Here is a 15004-nt window from a genome sequence, read left to right on the forward strand (position 1 = left end):
GTAAGTCCATTGATATAGTATGTACTTACAAATGTACTCAGGATGAGGTATGAGAAGGGCCCTTTTGACTGGAAATGCCAATTAATAAGGGGCCGTGTGGTAACCTACTGGTTAAGACGTTCGTTTGTCACGCCGAAGACCCGTGGTCGATTCCCATCATGGGTAAAATCTTTGAAGCCCATTTTCCGGTGTACCCTGCCGTGATATTGCTGGAATATTGCAAAAAAGCGGCGTTAAACCATACTCACTCACTCAATTATTAAGGTTACCGGAAACCTTATTTATATTTCTAATACGAGTTTTGTACTTAGGATCTGATCATCTACAGAAGTATGAACAAAATAATTGTTAGGATTTTCAAAAGAAAATCGGATTTTAGTCTTCAAAAAAGGAAACTATAGCTCCGAGTTCAAAATAGTTTCAATGAAAACGTATTTGACATGTAAGCAAAACATGAAATTGAAATAAGTCTCTGCAGAACTTGTTGGAGGATGTTTCTCAATTCTTCATGCAACACTAGAAGACGTTCCTGCGACGTTTGAAGCGGTGGCCTTCTTTGACGGACACGGCGCCCTAAATTATCACACAAATGTTCGATTTCTCAAAATTCCGGTGAACGAGCAGGCCCTGGCAGAATTCTGACGTTTTGTGCATGAGAAAGACTTGGCACACACGGGCGATTTGCGATCGCGCATTTTCTTGCTGAAAAATGCAACCAGGTGCATTAAGGAACGGCACAACGTGAAGTTGCAGAATTCCATCACCATATATCAGCCCATTTAAGGCTCCTCGACATGGACAAGCTCTGTACGAGCACACCATGACAATACCACCACCAAACATTTCAGCTTGTGGCGCACACTTTTAACAGCGTGTGGCTCGTTACGTCGACGGTAAAAACGAGCACGACCGTCAATTCGCCAAGGCAGTAAACGAGATTCATCCGTTAACAGGACTGTCCTCCAAAATGCGTCCATCAAATGCGCTGCTGACACCACTGCATGCATTATCAATGTGATGTGGTTTCAAGGCGTTACGGACCGCCTCCGTGGTCTAGTGGTAGAGCGTCCGCCCGGAGAGCGGAAGGTCCGGGGTTCGATCCCCGGCCGCGTCATACCAAAAGATGTTAAAAGATGGTACTTGTTGTAACCCTGCCTGGCGCTCGACATTAAAGGGCTAAAACAAGGACTGGTCGGCTCGGAGTCAGTATACTGTGTCTGAGTGGGGTATTCATGTTAAACTGCGGCATGATATCTCAGTGTGCTAGCACTATAAATCGACATCAGTCCGGACTAGTACAAGCAGCCACACACGTGCATGCACGTCGCTATATAAGTGCAATTATCTTGGACGCGACGTTAAACCTAATTTCACCTCACCTCACCTCACCTTCAAGGCGTTACGTCGGACTGGTCTACGTGCTCCGATGCTAGCTTGTGTCGGTCTGTTTATGATGGTCTGATCCGAGATTCGTCTGACACCAGGCTGTCTCTGTAGCTGTTCGGAACCTATCCCTCAATGTGGTAGGCGGATCAGCTTAATGTGAGAGGAAAGCCCGAAGTGATGCAGGTCTCTGACGTTTACCACTTCGGCGAAACCCACTAGCACGGGTATGGTGCTGACAAACCTAGAAACACAATCAGTGCGAACCGGGATTCTAACCCACAATCATAGGTTTCTGGCGTGCCCATGGGACGCAACTCTGCACAGCGAATCGCGGCGGCTTAGACGACTAGGCCACACGTGCCCTCTGGCCATGGAAAGGTGTCTTTATTCTTGGTCGTCCTGATCTTGGTCCATCCTGCACACTTCAGGTTGTTCAAGTCAAGGACAGAGGTTTTTGATGGTCAACAGTGTGAACTGGGACACGCCCTCGACATCACCCTGAAACATTCCTGCCTGTACACGACCAATAGCATTATTGCGTTGAGCCAACGTCAATCTGGACACAATGCGGGGTGGGATAATGGAATAACAAACACTCGCAACCTTACCGTCTTTTTAAACAGGTTTTTATGGGTGTGTGCTGCACGTCCCATTTGCTTTTGAATAATGTTAATATCATTAGTGGTGGCGTTCGCGCGAGCAGTTAGCCTGTTTCTGGGCTGGTGTTAGCAAGTCTGTGCATCATGTGTTCTATAACAACATTATTTATCTCCAAACTTAAGCTCACTTTCCCATGACATCAAGTTATGTACATGTTTAGTTTCTTTTTTTAAAGAGTTTATAAGTTTCCGACGTCTAGTCTTGGGATACGCAATTGGGATACGATGACATGCATCAACCAAGCCAGCGAGCCTGACCACCCGATCCCGTTAGTCGCCTCTTACAACAAGCATGGTCGCCTTTGGGTTGCTAAAGACCTATTCTAACCCGGATCTTCACAGGTCTCTAGATCAAAACAATATGAACAGTGTCATGTTAGAAACTGATGCATTGCATCTATGAAATCATTTTTACTGCTTGTTGAATATACATGATAGAATGGTTAGCAGACAAACGAAAGTGTTGTTTTGAATGGCTGGAATCATTTGCTAGTCTTTTTTGGTTGTAAAATGACCATAACCTGGCACCCCAATGTTGATATTTTGGCTAAACCGCCGGGTCCTCATCATACCTTATCCACCGAAAGCGGTAACACAGTTCTATTAAGCCTTTGTTATAGATCTTGTATGGCGAGGCAGTGAGATTGAGAAATTTTGCAATCTCATTAAAATCAGATCTTAGTTCTGGCTATCGCTAAACAAAGATATGAGGACATCCCATTATGGGTCACGTCAGAACGACCTTTCATCCAACCAATCAGAGCGTCGCTTACTAGATCATGAAAGTGACAGTCGGAATGTGTTTTCTAATCATGCAACCACGATATATCTAACACGGGGTATTCCGAACGACAGTGACAAGTGTTATGATTATATCCATACAATCTGTGCTATGTATAAGCCATTTCAGAATGTTCTTCTTATCAGTTTTAAATTTTTTAATCGAGAATACGTCAAAATATGTTTCGAAGCGTAGTCGCCAGTTTGAAACTAGTGTCGTAAAGCTCGAGAAAGCTGCCTTCTGGTTGGCCAATGTCGATTTCTTGTCAGTCATTTCATTGGTCGTTCAAAATTCGCGGAAGGTCGTTCAGACGTGACCCGTAATGGGATGGCCTCAGATCTTTGTTTAGCGGTAGCGAAAACTAAGATCTGATTTTAATGAGATTGAGAAATTTTGTTAACAGCAGCTATCCAGGACCTCATCCATTCCAACATGGTAAACACATAATAAGCAAGTTATGTCACAAACGTGTTGCCGCTTTGTATCATTTGTAGACGTTATTTCTGTGGCGAAAACCTCTTGCCGTTTGGGGCGTTTTATGTAAGGAGGTTAGACATAGTTATTGTTACTATTTTCGGTGTTGCTGTCTATGATCGTTGTAGGGTGTATTGCTTTCAAGCAATAGCCAATCTCATTAAAATCAGACCTTAGTTCTCGCTACCGCTAAACAAAGCGGTAGCGAGAACTAAGATCTGATTTTAATGAGATTGAAGCAATAGCAAACAGACCATGTCATTCGCCTTTGCAAAGCGTTCATTAATATAACACAATTGAATATGACAAATGGTGTGATTATAGATACCGAAAGAGTAACATGAAGGGGAAGAAAGCAAATTTCGATTACAAAAATCTGCGAACGAAAATCTTCAAACTTCGTTCATGCAGTTTTAAAAGTTTTATAAAATTATCTGCAGGGGTTGTAGAAATATATTTAGTGGTGTGAAACTCAGTTATGACATGAGCGTTATCTCCCTTTAATTTCCGCTTTGCGAAACATAAACAAATCATGACGGAGGTAGGTTTTCTTTGGGTGATATCTTTAATATTTGGATAAGATACAAACTATTTTTCAAATGAATGAGGCCTAGAAGTATTCAGTGGTAACTGGATATGATGACAGATCTATCTTTGTCTTATTTCATTAGATAGCGGATGTAGGCGGTACTCGACAGAAAGCAAGAATTATCACATGATACCATCAATTCTTTGTGAAAGCTTTACGTTATAGGTCCATATTTCCATCTGTATAAGTGCTGCTGAGCCGTTTCCGAGATTATACAGTGTGCGGAAATATGTACTTTGCCGGCACCTCCCCTAGATTAGACGAGAGCCGCGATGCGGTCGGAGAGTCGAGACGAGGGGAGAGCGACGAAGGAGTCACGGTCATGGTTTGACTGTCGGACCCCATCGCGGCTCTCGGCTTCCCCCGGATGACACCATTGGTATCCAATAATCATTATCATCTGAGAATGAGAACTGAAGGGTAAAACCCTTAGAACCATACAAACTCTTATAAATTCCAGTGCTAAGACAAATACTTGATCAATTGCAAAATGATAATCATAAACCATCATTCAGGGTGTAAATAAGTCGCAATGTAAATTCCACACAAACATCATGTATTTGATGGTGTGTGTGTGAGCAAAAACTGCCAACATTCAGGAACTGTTCAATAAACATGATAAATTTACAAACGCTTAATAGTTATTTGACCGCCTCTGTGGTCTAGTGATAGAGTGTCCACCCGGAGAGTGGAAGGTCTGGGGTTTGATCCCCACCTACATTATATCAAAAGACGTTAAAAGATGGTACTTGTTGTTACCCTGCCTGGCGCTCAACATTCGGGGGCTAAAACAAGGACTTGTCGGCTGAAAGTCAGTAAACTGTGTCTGAGTGGGGTATTCATGATAAACTGTGGCATGGTATCTCAATGGGCTAGCACTATAAATTGGCATCAGTCTGGACTAGTACAAGCAGCCACACACGTGCATGCACACAGCTATATAAGTGCAATAATCTTGGATGTGATGTTTAACCCCATTTCACCGCACCTTAATGGGTATTTAGTCTTAAAGCCTTCAGCAAGCTCATGGAAGCCTTCAATATCAACTATGATAGAAGATGAACTAAATATGATGGGTGATTTCATAGCTGTGGTTACAGTATCCAATCATCATTTATTATCAGGCGTTCTATCCGTTAGGAAAGTGAGTGAGTGAACATTGTATTATGCTGCTTTTAGCAATAATCGAGCAATACAATGATGAGGAACACCAGAAAAGGGCTTCACACATTGTACCCATATGGGGAATCAAACCCAGGTACGTCTTTGGTGTGAGAAGTGAATGCTTTAACCACTGGGTTACCCCGTTTGGAAAATGTATGCTGTAGGATTGCAGACAACGGTACACACTTCTTCATCTCAGATTAGCTACAAATCATAAAAAATATTTCTTAAGTCTATATACCATTATAACTCATAATCTCTTACCTTCAAATATAAAAGCTTAATTAAATTGAAAAAAAATATGAATAAGGATTCCAGATAAAAAACAACAACCAATATCTGTTTCATGCAGGGCACAAACTTGTTTTTCAAAAGCCACACTAGTTCTTGTTTTCATTTTCGATAGAAGTATTGATTAATGTGTGCTTTGCTTCTTATTCCAGGAACTGAAAGCAAGTTTGCACAAGTTAATGGCCATGTAAGTAGTTTGCATTAACATGTTCTGTATTCTTGATCTTGAACTTTTTTAACATTACCTTTGCGAGTGCTGCACTTTACCATCTTTAACGGGCGCACCTTTTCGGATATCAGTTATTGCAGTGTAGAGGATTGAACCCATGTTGTCAGCTTGAAGCTAAACTAGGCTAATAAATCAATCCAATTAGCCAACACTTTACCTTTGTGTGCATGTCTGGTAGCATTACACATTACGAATAACTATCTCTCTACCCTCCACTTCAACCTGCCTGAACTGGACTTAATTCCATTACTCGTCACTGTCCATGGCTGCCAAAAAAGTTGTTCCTGATGGTGCTAGTTACAAATTGCATGAAACCAGAGGACAATCTCGTTCCGTAGTTAAACATTAACAACATTAACGTGATGATGTCCTTGTGGAAATGAGCCTACTGGTCCGCTGGCCGGAGACTGCTAAATTGTGCTTAGGGCAAGTGAAAATCCAATGAAGGGACAGGTGGACTTGTTGTGTAAGGCATAAACACAGAGTTATTTATGACCGTGGGTTCAAACCCTACCCATGCTTGTGGGTTTCACCAAAGTGATGTTTTCCATTCCTCAGCGAAAGAAATACCGGTACTGTAAGTCTTGAAATTAATACATGTATGAGCATGAAATTAATGATTAATGTGAAAAATGTGAGTGTCCCTTGCTTGCATTATAAAGTGACAGATTTTTATCCAGACATATTAGAGTTGCACATGGATTGGAAACAATGAGATACATAACAAAGCTTACAATAAACAAAGTGTTTGAGAACTAGATTTAGACAGTGCTTCCCACCACGTTCTGTGTTAAGTGTGGTCAATTTGTTTGCACAACAGAGCTCCAGATAAGCTGCGTATCTGCGTATCTGCATCAGAAATGCAGAAATATGCAGTAAAATAAAATCCAAGCGTATCAAATACACAACGAACATTACAGATACGCTACAAAAATAAAACTTGTGCATATCATCAAAATATTGTGAAGTAACCCTGCGTATCGATTAGCAAATCAGCAACTTATTTTGAATTTAGAAACGGGCATTCTGTCAACCTTGCCAAACTCCACGATGACAGTTACATCATGATCATTTGCCATCACACTTTCTTGTGGAAGTATGGTGGTATTTTTTAGTCCTATAAAGCTCTCGAACCCACACGACACCAGTTTGCAGGGACTAGATGAATAGTGTTTTCAAATAGTTAACTTAAATACCCACATGTGTAAAAACTAGTGGGTAACAAAAATTTGAATACCCAGATACAATTACTGATACCCAATTATTTTTAAAATGCATGGGTAAAATACCCACAACACCAAAAGCTTATCTGGAGCTCTGCACAAGTTCATTAATCAGTTAGGACAGTCACCGACCATGTATGGCAGCATCTTTGCTCTTGGTAACTGTATCAAATAATCGTATAATTGCAAGTTAACACTGTTCACCCAAGTAGTGAAAATGTCCAATACTGCAACACCAGCTGTGTAGAATACACAACACTGCTCATTCAGGGTTAATTCTAGGGTGGGGCCTTGTGCTTTTAGCCCAAACATTTGAAAAAAGGCCAACATTTTCAAATACAATGGGGCATTTTAGCATTGTGCTGTATGCACAAGTGTGGGAATATTTGAAATTTTCACGTAAAGGGCCAATGTCAGAAAATTCCTAGAGTGAACCCTGCTGATTTATGTTGAAAGATTTCATTAATTTGTCTTAGTTACAACCCTTGGTTGGTAACCTAACATAACTAACTAGAATATGAATGTCTTGCTTTTCATTTTGTGGAAGTTAGATCACATGTCAAACATGAGAAGTTAAGTTTCTGAAGATAGCTAACACAGTAGAACACGAATATAACGAACCACAAGGGACCAGAGAAATCAGTTCGTTATATCCGTTGTTCGTAAGACACGTTTTCGCTCGGAAACGTCCGCTATCTTGGATCAACAGCATTAATAATTCTCAATTTCGTGTCTAAACTGATAGCTTTCCTCTTACTATTGCCCGCCATGATAGCATATGCAAGTGATCTGACACTTGGACACAATCTCGTAATTTTTTTATGTTTAATGTTTGTTTTACAGACAAGATTACATGAACAGGTAAGATTAACACAATGCAAATTAAACAAGGTTCATCCGTCACCGCTGATTGTATTGATTCGCCACTGATTGTAAACAGCCGATAGTCAGTGACACTTGACACTGAGTGAGATTTCTCAGTTCGCTATACACGTCACTAATTAGTGATAGATGGGCTTGTCGGTGATCAGATATCAGTTCGCTGTATCCGTTAGTTCGCTGTAGAGAGTTCGTTATATACGTAAATTTTATATGATATAATATAGGAGATAAATCAGGGATTTTTTAACAGTTCGTTGTATCCGTTTGTTCGCTATATCCGTGTTCGTTATATCCGTGTTCTACTGTATATCATTATATTGTTCAATCAAACTGCTATCACCCTATACTATGTCATGTAATTCTAAGTCTACAGTCTTGTGTTATTGTTTGCTGATATGTTTTCAAAGTTCAAAAGTAGGGCTACTTGCATTAATTTCATGACCAGGGGTCAACACTTGAATTCTTTGGTGACACATTTAGATTTACAGCATAATCTCAGGTCTATCTGAATTTTACTCAACAATCCATAAGGCGTCAGAGTGTTCAGATACACAGATGGGTAGCTTCTCTACATCAGCTTCTGAGATAGCCTGTGTGTGATCTGTTCCATGTCTTGAACAACTCGGAATGACTTCAAACGACAATTTGTTTAGGCTCTGTGCATAAGATAGATAATGTACATTACGAGACACATCTTCTCTGTAAGAAGCTTGAATTACAAGGTGGTGAAATGGGGTTTAACGTCCAACCAAGATTATTGCACTTATATAGCGACGTGCATGTACATGTGTGTGTTTGTGTGGCTGCTTGTACTAGTCCAGACTGATGCCGATGCCGATTTATAGTGCTAGCTCACTGAGATACCATGCCGTAGTTTAACATGAATACCCCACTCAGACACAGTATACTGACTCTGAGCCGACCAGTCCTTGTTTTAGCCCCTTAATGCCGAGCGCCAGACAGGGTAACAACAAGTACCATCTTTTAACGTCTTTTGGTATGATGCGGCCGGGAATCAAACCCTTGACCTTCCGCTCTCCGGGCGGACGCTCTACCACTAGACCACGGAGGAGGTCTCTTGAATTACAAGGATTTCAGAGATCAGCAGAGAGACAGGAGAGCTAGTCAGCCAAGGCACAAACACAGAGTTATTTATGACAGTGGGTTTAAATCCCGGTTCGCCCCATTAAGGTTTGTCAGCACCATACCCCTGGTGAGTGTGTGAGTGAGTGAGTATGGTTTTACGCTGCTTTTAGCAATATTCCAGCAATATCATGACGGGGGACTCCAGAAATGGGCTTCTCACATTGTACCCATGTCGGGAATCAAACCCGGGTCTTTGGTGTAACAAGCAAACGCTTTAACCATTAGGCTACCCGACCGCCCCCATACCCATGGTTGTGGGTTTCACCAAAGTGATAAACTTTTGAGACCAGCATCACTTTGGGCTTTCCTCCCACATCAAACTGCCATGCTGCCATATAACTGGAATACTGTTAGAGCAGCGTTAATCCCAACTCACTCACTGTAGTGTCAGCTGTGGAAGTCCAGATCGACAGACTGGTTGATGTCCAGGGCCCCTTTCCACAAAGCAATCTTAGCGCTACGACTGTCGTAAGTCAGTGTTAAAGAATGGGAGTTACAATCACCTTAGCGCTAAGATCGCTTTGTGGAACGGGGCCCTGGATATTATCATTTAAGGATTTGGAACAGATTTCGTCTTTGAAAATGTATCCTCCCCAATGTGTGGTCTGAAAACTTGATAAATGATGTGTGTGTAGTTTTTGCTAGGTGAACCTTGTTTGGATGAACGCCAAATTGCATGAACATGCAACGTGTCTATGAGATTCACTAATATTTGTGATTTAATTTTTTGTTCATGTTTCATTAATGTTAACGATGTATTGGTGCCCTAGATGAGATAAGGGGCTACACCCTGCTGTGACGTGTTTAATTATGAGTGTATAGCCTCAGTATGAAACAGAAGGGCAAGGTAACCTTAACGTTTTTCTCTACATTATCGCTTACTGATTGATGGAAAATTGTTTATTAAATGTTTATTGAATGCAAGATAACATTATCATGAAATTTAAGGCAAAAGTGAAATAAACACTTTCGAATAAAATAAGCATGAAAATGTTAAGAAATCTGTGGGAAAATGTTTTTAAAGTACAGTATGTATGTTGAGAGAGCTGAAGTGAAGAATTTACTTTTTTGCCACATTGTAATTGTACATATCCAGGAGATAAGTAATTTATAAATACTAAAGTTCTTAAATTAATCAATTAAACTAGATTTTACAGTGCTAATTTGTACTGATGACATTCATGGATTATGGAATCAGGTGCGGAATGTGAGGCTATCAAGTTACCTCCCTTGGCTAAAAATGTTGGCTCTTCCATGTATGAAGTCAGGAAAACGAGGCAAAGAGCACTTTATGTCTGATCATTTAAATTCCACAAGTTGCAGAATAACTGATTTATGCCAGTCTTCAACATGTTCATACCAAATTAGAGACACAGGTGGCCAAGTCGTCTAAGGCACAAGTATATTTACTGTTCAGAGTTGCATCTCTTTGTCACGCCAGGGTCCACCAATTGTGACTTAAGATCACAGATTTCTTCTGATGAACACCGCTCATGAAAAAATAATTTTTGTCAGCTCATTCAATGAGATCAGCCAGGTGTTACCCATAAACTTTTGTGAACGCCTTGTTAACATTTTAAGATGTTGACAACATAACAAGGTGAGCTTCAGTGCTCCTTTTTTCTTCTTGCCAGAGCACATGGATCCTTGATCCAGCTATGCTGTAAGGCATTGTCGAAATTTGACCCCAATCACTGTTAAATGTCAACTTACAAAGACTATTGACACAAGATAGGAACCACTCACAAAAAAAATTAGTAAAGATTGTTCTTAGGTCAAGGTCAGCATTCAGGATTTACAGGTCCTACCACATCACATGTCAGCAGCATTGTCAAAGGTCAAGGTCATCTTTGAGTTGATTGTAAGGAGTAGTTTCCTTTGAATATGGCACAAAGAGTATGGTCACAAGACGATATCCTACTACGCATTCATTTTGCACATGCAATGAGAAGGTCGGAAGTAAAAATGTGTGTGGTGACACTTTTTCAAAAACTATTTAAGCAGCTGAAACCAAACTTAGTGTATACCTTCATTAGGATGGGTCCCTCCGTGGAAAGGTTCTTGTCAAAATATGTCTAAGGTCAAGGTCAGCATTCAGAATTTTATACTCTTATGGAATTAAATATGTTTGGCTGACCAGGTTGAATGGCTACAGAATATGTTTGGCTGACTAGGTTGTACTGTTATGGAATATGTTTTGTTGACCAGGTTGCACTGTTATGGAATATGTTTGGCTGACAAGGATGCACCGTTATCAGATATGTTTGGCTGACCAGGTTGCACTATTATGGAATATGTTTGGCTGACCAGGTTGCACTGTTATGGAATATGTTTTGCTGACCAGGTTGCAGTGTTATGGAATATGTTTGGCTGACCAGGTTGCACTGATATTGAATATGTTTTGCTGACAAGATTGCACTGTTTCTGATTGCAGGGTTGATGGCCTCTATGCTATAGTTATCACTGACAGAGAGGGGGTCCTTATGCTGAAAGGTAAGAGGATCAATGTAACATTGTTATTGTTCCCTAATCTTACTTGTGACTTTTCCATGGATATTTGTATTATTAAAAACAATTATTATACTTGTAGATTTACTTTTTTCAGAATAATAACATGATATTGATATAAACAGGATATGTAGGCTCTTAAGTTGGATAAGAGAGAATCCCCTTTGAGAAAATAGTTTTGTATTGTTGGTATGTTCTGATGATTGAATACAATCAATGATTGATCATTCAGGACATACAGAATTGCACGTAACTCCTATTAAACACAGACATCAGTTATCATGATGACATTGTTAATGTGCAATCAATTTCAAGCCTGGATGTAAACATTTTAGAATTTCAAATCACGATAAATATGGTACAGGCAGGTACTGGAATATTTGAAAATGCACAAGATATTTGTGACTGCTTGTAATTGAGGATTGATCAGTTGGAACAAACCAATTATAAAATTTTAAGATGATGACATGCCTGTTCATTCCCAGCTCTATTTACAAATTGACTTCAATATTTTTTGTGTTTATGGAGGTATACATGTGAAAAGAATAGCATTCACTCTGTGTATATCCGCATTATTTTACATTTATAGCTTCATAAATGCATGTTGGGAATCAAACCCAGGTCTTTGGCATGATGAGCCAACGCTTTAAACAGTGGGCTACCCACTGCCAATGAAAATGTTTCAGACTTAAGCATTTAAACAAGTGATTGATATCAAATGCTCATCTAAATACACTGTACAGTCAGATGGAAGATATTTCAGTCTTGTGTTCAACATGATCAAAAAACAAAATGATGTTAAAATTTACTGCTACCCACTGCCAATAAAAAGATGTAAACATGGAGTGATTTAAGCCTGCTGAATGATATATTTCTCAAGTCAAATACAGGGAAAAAAACTTAAGCCATAGAAATCAATTGGAAATCTGATTGATGTGTGATATTTCAGTCATGTTGAACATGATCAAAAACCAAAATGACATTAAAATTTACTGCACCCAATTTCCAAAGATGGTATCAAAGATGATTTAGTTCTTGACGAGCACATCAGTGCAGTGCCTGTGTGTGGTTGCTGCAGCCAGGCAGTGGTGTTAATTCTCCTATCATCAACTACCAGTTAGTATCTGAAAGATAAGTTTTCTATACCACATGTCGCTACAGTCATGGTAAAACGAGATACATAATAAATAATTGCGCACATGATAATTGCCTGAGATTGCAGGAGTTGTACCATTCAGTACTCCTCTTTGTGTGATGCATGATCGAGGAATGTGGAGCACACAGCACTACTCTTTATTAACGTATCAAATGTGTGTTTGATGGTGATTTATCAGATAGAGGGAGGCGAGGGTAGTAATATGTTGGAGATAGCCTGAGGTGGTGGAAGTACAGGGAGCCGGAGACTGTCTCTGTTCCTTGTGATGGTAGACATGGGATATCTTCCCCGAACCCCCTCTGTAGTACACATTGTGGTCCATGGACCTTCACAAATGGCGTGTAGAGTATGAACTGGGGATTTCCTTCAGTCCTTGTTTATATGACCTTGTCCTACACTCCCTACCCCCATTCTCCCTCCTACATCCCCCCATCCCTTGATCCCCACCCTTCTTATAAATACTCCTTCCTGTTACCCATCTTCCCGAGGCAAGGGAGTTAACTGATTCTAAAAGTCCAGTTTCCACCCTTGCCAAACTGGGCTGGATTTTCATAGCGCCATCAGTAGCTATTATGAGATAGGCCCCTTCTATGCCCCTCCTATTGACCAATCAGATTCCACCTCTCATATCACTTGCATTTGCTTCAAACAAAATGGCGGCGCCCAGTCAAGATGATCTGATCGATGATCAAGATCTATATTGTGATATAACGGGCCTTACCTCACGTAAATGCATCAAATCACGTGAGCATTTTGATTAAAAACATGAAAAGATTTGGAACATATCTGTCGACGGTTGACGGTACACATTGTTCACGAACCAGATGTTGATTTCGTTATGCAATTTTGATTCGACTATACATAGACTCATTAGTCCAGCCAAAATATAACATCATAATTCCAGCCTAGTTCGGCAAGGGTGGAAACTGGACTTTAATAGTCAGTTAACTCCCTTGCCTCAGGAAGATGCCTGTTACCCTGCTTGGAGCTCCTTGTTAAACTGCGGCATGGTATCTCATGGTATCATAGTATCTCAGCACCATAAAACGGCATTAGTCTGGACAAGTACAAGCAGCCACACACATGCGTGTGTGCATGTTGCTATGTAAGTGCAATAATCTTGAATGCGACATGTAGTTTGACTTTGCTCGTACTGCACGTGTGGAATAACACACCTGCCAGCCATGTGTGAGATACTGTGACAGGTGACAGCGCTACTCTCACACAAGGAATGCTACTGCGCACAGATCTCAGGCTGCTAGATGTCACAGGGTACCTATTCAGAAAATTGGTTAGCAGTTGGTTACGGTTGGAAATTAATTTTGATTTTCTACAAGTCCACAAAAATTACTTACACAGTTGCAATCAACCTAATGATAAAAGCTGTAAATGGTAAAAGCTGTAGTCTACAAATAAATGTCACTAGTCCATCTTAAATTTTACTAGTATCGGACCAGCTTGCATATGTTCATTTCAAACCTGTTAATACAGGTCTACCAAAGAAAACCATCAGAGACCAACCAAACTATGGAATATAGCTTGTATCGCATGATTAAAGTCCACACATTTTCACTTGAACCAAACACAGTAAATCACACAGACCGCAACAAACCAAGTGTGCATTGTCTCTATTAAAAATGTGGTGGGTTTCAGTCATTACGATGCAAACTTTATCAGGATTGTGTTTGTTTTGTCATTTTTGTGGCTAATTCAATTTACAGTGTGCATATTTCCAAAGTTTGGTTGCTCCATGCTGGTTTTGTTGGTAGGCCTGTGATCACTGTATTGATTCAGTCAAGTTGTTTTAAATATATCACAGTTATGCAAGACAGACAGGACATTGCAAAGCTTGACTACTTCATGACTTGACGAGACCTGCATTGGGACTCCAATAAATAGGAATGATTGGCACATCCACAATTTTGTAGGGGTATGGGTATGCCTTTCACATGTGTTGACACAGGTCTTGTCATCTCTTGTGGTGACCTGACTGTGTTGTATAACAGTGATAACTATATACATAACGCAGGTCTTGTCATCTCTTGTGGTGACCTGACTGTGTTGTATAACAGTGATAACTATATACATAACGCAGGTCTTGTCATCTCTTGTGGTGACCTGACTGTGTTGTATAACAGTGATAACACAACGCAGGTCTTGTCATCTCTTGTGGAGACCTGACTGTGTTGTATAACAGTGATAACTATATACATAACGCAGGTCTTGTCATCTCTTGTGGTGACCTGACTGTGTTGTAGAACAGTGATAACTATATACATAACGCAGGTCTTGTCATCTCTTGTGGTGACCTGACTGTGTTGTATAACAGTGATAACACAACGCAGGTCTCGTCATCTCTTGTGGTGACCTGACTGTGTTGTATAACAGTGATAACACAACGCAGGTCTTGTCATCTCTTGTGGTGACCTGACTGTGTTGTATAACAGTGATAACACAATGCAGGTCTTGTCATCTCTTGTGGTGACCTGACTGTGTTGTATAACAGTGATAACACA

The 15004-nt window shown here is 40.3% G+C and overlaps 1 protein-coding gene across 1 annotated transcript in view; it reads left to right on the forward strand.

Moving 5' to 3' along the window:
• The first annotated feature begins 3793 nt into the window (after positions 1–3793).
• The window catches only part of LOC125377966 (ragulator complex protein LAMTOR3-B-like), a 77093-nt gene continuing 65882 nt past the window's right edge, over positions 3794–15004 (forward strand). Inside the window, exons 1-3 of the mRNA XM_048392154.1 lie at positions 3794–3841; positions 5497–5531; positions 11259–11317. Coding sequence (XP_048248111.1) covers positions 3833–3841; positions 5497–5531; positions 11259–11317 — 103 coding nt within the window. The 5' untranslated portion in view covers positions 3794–3832. The remainder of the gene's footprint in view (positions 3842–5496; positions 5532–11258; positions 11318–15004) is intronic.

Source organism: Haliotis rufescens, unplaced genomic scaffold (genome assembly GCF_023055435.1).
Source record: "Haliotis rufescens isolate VD_foot unplaced genomic scaffold, xgHalRufe1.0.p SCAF_11, whole genome shotgun sequence".
Classification (NCBI taxonomy): Eukaryota; Metazoa; Mollusca; class Gastropoda; order Lepetellida; family Haliotidae; genus Haliotis; species Haliotis rufescens.